The sequence below is a fragment of the Paracoccidioides lutzii genome (assembly GCF_000150705.2).
Source record: "Paracoccidioides lutzii Pb01 unplaced genomic scaffold supercont2.33, whole genome shotgun sequence".
NCBI classification, from domain to species: Eukaryota; Fungi; Ascomycota; class Eurotiomycetes; order Onygenales; family Ajellomycetaceae; genus Paracoccidioides; species Paracoccidioides lutzii.
Genome location: NW_015440979.1, coordinates 2533 through 9283, shown reverse-complemented (window position 1 = coordinate 9283; position 6751 = coordinate 2533). Strand labels below are relative to the sequence as shown.

General features: G+C 35.0%; 1 protein-coding gene across 1 annotated transcript; it reads left to right on the top strand.

Annotated features, from left to right (window-relative positions):
- Positions 1–2721: 2721 nt before the first annotated feature.
- PAAG_08375 (U3 small nucleolar RNA-associated protein) lies at positions 2722–5912 on the top strand (the record flags this gene model as incomplete). The annotated part of the gene is made up of 2 exons (XM_002789627.2): positions 2722–3784; positions 3850–5912. The coding sequence occupies 2 exons, from the start codon at positions 2722–2724 to the stop codon at positions 5910–5912; spliced, it is 3126 nt and encodes a 1041-aa protein (XP_002789673.2).
- Between the last annotated feature and the right edge of the window lie 839 nt (positions 5913–6751).

Genomic DNA, 6751 nt, shown 5'->3' with positions numbered 1-6751 from the left:
GATAAATTAAATATCAAAAAAAAGTATATAGAGCTCTATAACTAAGATTATAAAAAAGTAGAAATATAGATATTATAAGCATTATGAAGAAAAAAGAATAGTAATAAATGAAACATATGTATAAAATTGAATAGTTGCTAATTACTGAATCTCTTGAAAAAACTTTGTAAATTTAAAGTATTTATATTTATGAATAAATAATAATAAATTTTATTTTTAATCTTTTATAAAATAAAATATTAGTAATATAGTTATTTATTTTTTTATAAAGTACTGATTCTATTCATCAGAAAATATTAATTTTAAAGTGATTTGATAAATAGTATAAGAAGATTTTGATTCTAAAATACTTTAATAAGTAGTGTAATAAATAGTGTAAGAGTATAAAGCTAGTATATAAAGTCTTAATATATTAATACTGAATAAGTATCACACTGAATAAATTATTAAAATCAGTATATTTTAACTAATTAAGTTTTAATTTAAATATATTTATATCATAACGCTTAATTAAATTAAATTAAATTATATATAGTTTAAAATATTATAATTTTATATACTCAATAATATTGTAATTGCTATAGTATTATGATGCTTGTATGTATAATATAGACTCAGAAAATAATAACTTACAGAGTTGAATAATTCTTTATTTAATAGATGCAATAAAGAAAATAATAAGATTCTAAATTTTATTTTTAATTAAATTTTCTATATATTGAATTTGATATTTAAATCTATTTTACTTTTAATTATTTATTTTATTTATATTAAATATATTCTGATATTATTTTTTTATAATAGTGATACTGATTATATCATATTTATAAATCTTGATAATTTAATTAAAATTTTCTATTAAATCTTAAGATTATTAATCTCTTTTTATAAAACTTTTAATTTTATTTATCTATTTTTACAATTACTATGAATTATTAAATATTTAAAACACTTAGAATAGTATATTAGATTTGCTATATGATAATATAAAGATATAAAATTAAATATTCAGCTGCTGATTAACATAGTTAAATTGAAATAATATTATTTCAGTAATTTTAAAGTCACTTTAAATAGTCTGAACTTTGAAATCTTTCATATATACTATAGAATAGATATTTAAAAAGTTAAATTTCTTAATGATATTGATTTTAATCTATATTAACTATTGAATTAAACTTCTGTATACTCATTTTAAAACTGCAAAAATACTTATATCTAGTGACTGTAAAAAATATAATAAATAAGATAATATATAAAGTATAATAATTTTATTATTTTTGTAGATTTGATTAATTTTTAAAATAAAATAACTATTATATCTGTTTATAATAAAAAAATATAAGAGTTAATTTTATATAATTTTATTTTTAAAATAAATATTTATATAAATTATTTAAAATATATTTTATCTGTAGCTCAGTTATTAAAATTGATATCAAGTTTTCAGTCTGCAGAAAAATCTTCAAAATATCTTTTCAGTAAATTTTAATCTTTAAGAATAATATATAATGATAAAACTTATTCTAATATAATAATTAATATAATTATAGTGATTTATTTTTAATTTTTAGACTATAGCAGTTTAGTCTGATCATAATACTCACTACTAGTAATAATTTTAATAATTATATAGAGTTTTATTGCAAAGTCAGTATTATCAAAATTATATATATATTTTTATAGAATTTCATACTCAGTAATTGTATTTCTCAAGGTATTAAATTAGTTTTAAATTATTTTTATATTTTTATATTTGATTTAATCATGATTATAATATCTGAAATAATAGCTTTGAAGCTCTGTATAGTATTTAATTAGTCTTGAAATTTAGTTCTTACTGACTTAGACAGAAATAATAATAAAATACTGAAAGATAAAAAAATAATTAATCATATTCTTAACAAATACTGACTGAAAAAGAAATTCTGATTTAGTTAAATTCAGCACTCATTAAACTAGTCTATTTTCTTCAGCAGAAGATAATATATGTGAATTTACATATAAATTCACATGTACAGACTGATTATAAAGTTGATAGATAAAAGTTAAATATAACACATTAAATAATCTTGCAACTTTGCAAATTGAAGCAATTTCTTAATTTTTAAAAGCTTTTATCACAAGCTCAAGTCTTCCCTCTCTTTCTAGAGAATCTGAAGCATTTTTATTGTGAATTGGTGGCATAATTGCACATTGAAGTGGAAGAATAGTTAAATTAGAAGATATTTTGAATTGATGTTATGCTCACTTGGGTGTTGCACTTGCTTGGGAAATACGTTAACAGGGTGTGTGGGTTGACTAAGCACATATAATGACTAAGCTAATCCACCGGTGCTGCTTTGGGAGCCCTGGGCAAGGCGTGCGCAACAATTTGAACCGTGATATCACGTGGTAGAAGCCGTCGGGAAAAATTTCCCTTTGGTCCGATCATTTTTGTGTCAGAATATTGGAGAAGAAAATATCTAGGAAGATTTCGTGCAAACCAGCAAACTTGCGATGCGAGACGGGTTTGCCTGGCCCGACTACACAACTGATAAACGGCGAAAATACAGAGCAGAAAATGGCTGCGTAGTTGATTTTTGGGAGGTTCGATTAGACATCTTCCCTAACCTAGTTAATCAAAATCCGATGATCGCATGCTGATTCCTTACCCATTGCCCGTGTGTGTCTTGAAAGCTTTTTTTCGTCGTAACGTATAACATATAACGTTCAATAGCTATGGATATCCACAGATGTCGATTCGTACCATACAAGCCGCGGGCAATTAACGCCCTCGCATTCTCCCATCCTCCTTCTGCGGATGTCTCCGGTAGAGGTGTTCCTACTCTGCGTCTCGCCATCGGACGTGCCAACGGCGATATCGAAATATGGAATCCCCTTCGCGGAGCCTGGCTACAGGAATCGATTCTGCGAGGTGGTAAGGATCTCAGTATCGAGGGTCTTGCATGGACCCAGGACCCCAGCGAGGACGGGACCAATGGCAGCGGGTTTAGAATCCCTGGGAAGTTGCGATTGTTTAGCATTGGATCTTCCAGCGTGGTGACGGAGTGGAATCTCGAAGAGGCTCGCCCTGCTAGACATTCAAGTGGTAATTTTGGAGAGATTTGGTGTTTGGCTGCACAACCCCGTTGGAGACCCACGAAGAAAGATAAAGATGGGAAATTCTTACCCCCAGTTGAAGGGGAATATACGGGACAACATTTGGCTGTTGGGTGTGCCGATGGGTCAATTGTCATCCTGTCGACACAGGACGGGGATTTGAGATATATACGAACCATAAGACCCTCAACTAAAAAGGCTAGAGTCCTCAGTCTTACGTTCCAGGATCGTAACACTGCTGTAGCTGGATATACAGATAGCACTATTCGAATCTTTGATATACGCAATGGCGTGATTCTACGTACTGTTTCCATGGGTAAAGGCCTAGTGAAGGGCTCCAAGGAGCTGCTAGTATGGTCGGTGAAATGCTTACCGGACGGGACAATTATCTCTGGCGACTCTACTGGTGAAATACGGTTTTGGGACGCGAAGAATTACTCTCTCATTCAACGAATACAGGGCCACCTGGCAGATGTGTTGGATATTGCTGTTAGTGCCGATGGAGAATCTGTCATCAGCGGCGGAGCAGATCAGAGGACGACCATATACAAACTAGAGAGGGGTAAGAAGAATGATAAATCGAGACGATGGAAAGAAGTAACGCATCGTCGATATCATTCGCATGATGTCAAGGCCTTCGCAGTTTATGAGACTAGGAATATAAGCATCGTCGTATCAGGAGGTAAGAACAAACATTTTTTGTTTAGCGATTTATTGTCTACTTTTAATCTAATGATCAAATTACAGGATTGGATACAGTCCCTGTCGTTGTACCCTTGCGCGAGTATGGGTCAGAACACCACCGAAAGTTATCAAATCTTCCCCAAGTTCCTCAAATATCCTCAGCGCCTTCACCACGCCTCCTTATGAGTTGGTGGGACCGTGAAGTCAGCTTATGGTATATCTCTAGGCGTTTTGGGAATGATGGAGGACTCTTTGATGGGATGAGCCATGAACTATTAGGCAAAGTGCTGTTAAAAGGCAAGGAAAATCTTACGTCCGCCACCTTGTCACCTGACGGGAAATTTTTCGTTGCAGCAACCATAGCTGAAGTGAAAATGTTCAATGTGAGGTGGCGAAGGGGCGGTAGCCAGCCTGTGCTCCGCTTCAAAAAGATTGACCTTCCACCTTCAGTTGCTAGACATGGAGCTAAAACCGTCGCTATCTCGCCTAATCGCCAATGGCTTTGTCTGGTCCGTCCCAACAACCAAATCTCTCTTGCCAAAATTGTGCCAAGCTCTGACCCTAACAATAACCCATGCATACTTCCTCAACTACTTGATTTGGACCGTATTCCAAGGCAAATCCGACACAAAGAAATGTACGGTACACTTGGGGAATATGAACGGAGCATTCGCTGTATTGCATTTTCAGAGGACAGTAGAATTATGGCGAGTGGCGACTTGGCTGGTTGCATAGACTCTTGGATTTTGGAGGATGTCAAAGCATCTACGCATGGTACAATGCTAAAGGTGAACGGAAAGCCTTCGACAAACTCTTCGGATGATAAATCCTCGGATGATGATGACGATTCCCTTGCTGTACTTGACGGCCAGCGGTGGATACAGACACCTTCAGAATCACCAATTCCTCGTCTTAAAGCCGGAATCCTCTTGCTATCATTCCGCCCATCAAATTGTTCCCAACCCAAAGATCTCACGAAGGGAACTACCAGAGTTCATGTCTCCTGTCCATCTTTCTCCATTACTGAACGCCTAATGGTATTGACCGCAGAACACCAGTTGTTCGAATTCGAGATTTTGAAAGGGAAACTGTCCGATTGGTCGCGGAGAAATCCCAAAGCGTATCTGCCAAAAGAATTCAGCATACTGAAGGATAGGGCTATGGGTGCTATCTGGGATATACGTAAGAGCCGGGAACGCCTTTGGCTTTACGGTCCTACATGGATGTGGATGTTCGACCTTTCGCAGGATTTTCCCCCACAGAATGATTCTGCAAACAAGGATGTTGCAAATGGCGCAGTGCAAAAAGGGCAAAACAAACGTAAACGAGAGGATGATGACAGGAAAATTCCGAAGACCAACACTGGTGCTGGAGATAGAATTCCAGTATCGAAATCCGACGTGGGCCTGGGGAGAAAAATGCGCAAAATCGTGGGTGGTGATGAGTCGAATGAACAATGGATAGACATTACACGAGCAAGTGAGCGAGATGATTTTCTTGACGAAGATGAGCACAAACAATACAACCAATCATCCATTGCAAATGTCTCTACCCTGGCACGTCTTCGACGAGAACAAAATCTCGCGCAACCCGGAGCTTATGGAATGGATGATGAAGATGTGGATACAGAGACAAATCATCACGACCAATATCTGCCCAACGGTATGAGTACACATCTCCCCTCTTCATCCACAAATTGCAACGCAAAGTCGCAAGTAGCCTTTGCTGTTGTAATCGACAACAAGCCACAAGTCAATGGTGACACCGCACTGCCGCAAGAAAAGCAAGGGCGTCAAAATATACACTCCTCTGGGTCTGACAAGCTTGAACGAAAACAAGCAACTCTCTCCACCCTCAGCGCAATTAACCCAAACTCTTCAATAGACCTTGAAGTGCAAGTCCCAGCACTAACGCCGCATAAACGATCACTACTGCAACGTCGTTGGTGGCATACGCATAAATATCGGGATATTCTTGGAATAGTGTCGCTTGACGAGCCGGATAGCAGATCAGATCCAAACCAGAGTCAGGAGGACGGGTTTAATATAGAGGTGGCGGTAGTGGAACGGCCAATGTGGGAAATAGAGTTGCCTGGGCGGTATGTACGGGACTATGATAGTTATTGAATGCGATGGCGGAATGGAAAAGAAAAAGTGGGAGCCTGATTAGTTTCTATACATGTGGGTCAGTGTCCATAACGAACAGGGCCTGGGTGCTGGTAATACATATTTATTTGATTAATCTATCTGTCTGTCGTGATGAAATGTATTATACACTCTATATGCTGTTTTATAATACCTCCTAGAGTGTTTAATTCATTTGAACAGGGATGAAGCTTTTACATTTACTTTTCTATTTTTCTTATTTTCTATATTTTTCAGTGGTTTGAAACAATTGTCTGCCAGCTGCAGCTGAATTATACATTTAAACATATTAAGTAACTCTCTATCTGTCTTCAATCTTTTTCAAAATTCCTTGAATGTAAGATCTAGTAGATATATAAGAAGTTCTTAATGAATTTTATTTACTTTATATTAAATTAAAATATTATAATATTTATAGCTACTAAGAGAATAGATTTTGAAATACTATAACACATTCTCTCAAACAACTAAGTAATTCAGTCACATATATATTCTAAATATTATAAAAAAGACTAAGTTTGTCACAGCTTCAATCTAGATGCAGATGAAACAGATGTTTAATTGTCAGTTAGATAAACTATCTAAATGAAATATTAAGATGATTCCTAAGAGATGAGTTTGAGAAAGACTCTGTTTATATAGTCTTTTTCCTTAGCACTGTTTTTCGCATTTATGTGTTATTTGTATGCAGGGTAATTGATCCCCAACCACTCCTATATATTCGGCTGCTCGTTCATTCTTCATTCTAATCCTCAGTTTAGTATTCTCATCGCAGCTGCCTAGTTAGATAGATGAATTGAAGCTGCTGTCTTGTTATCATC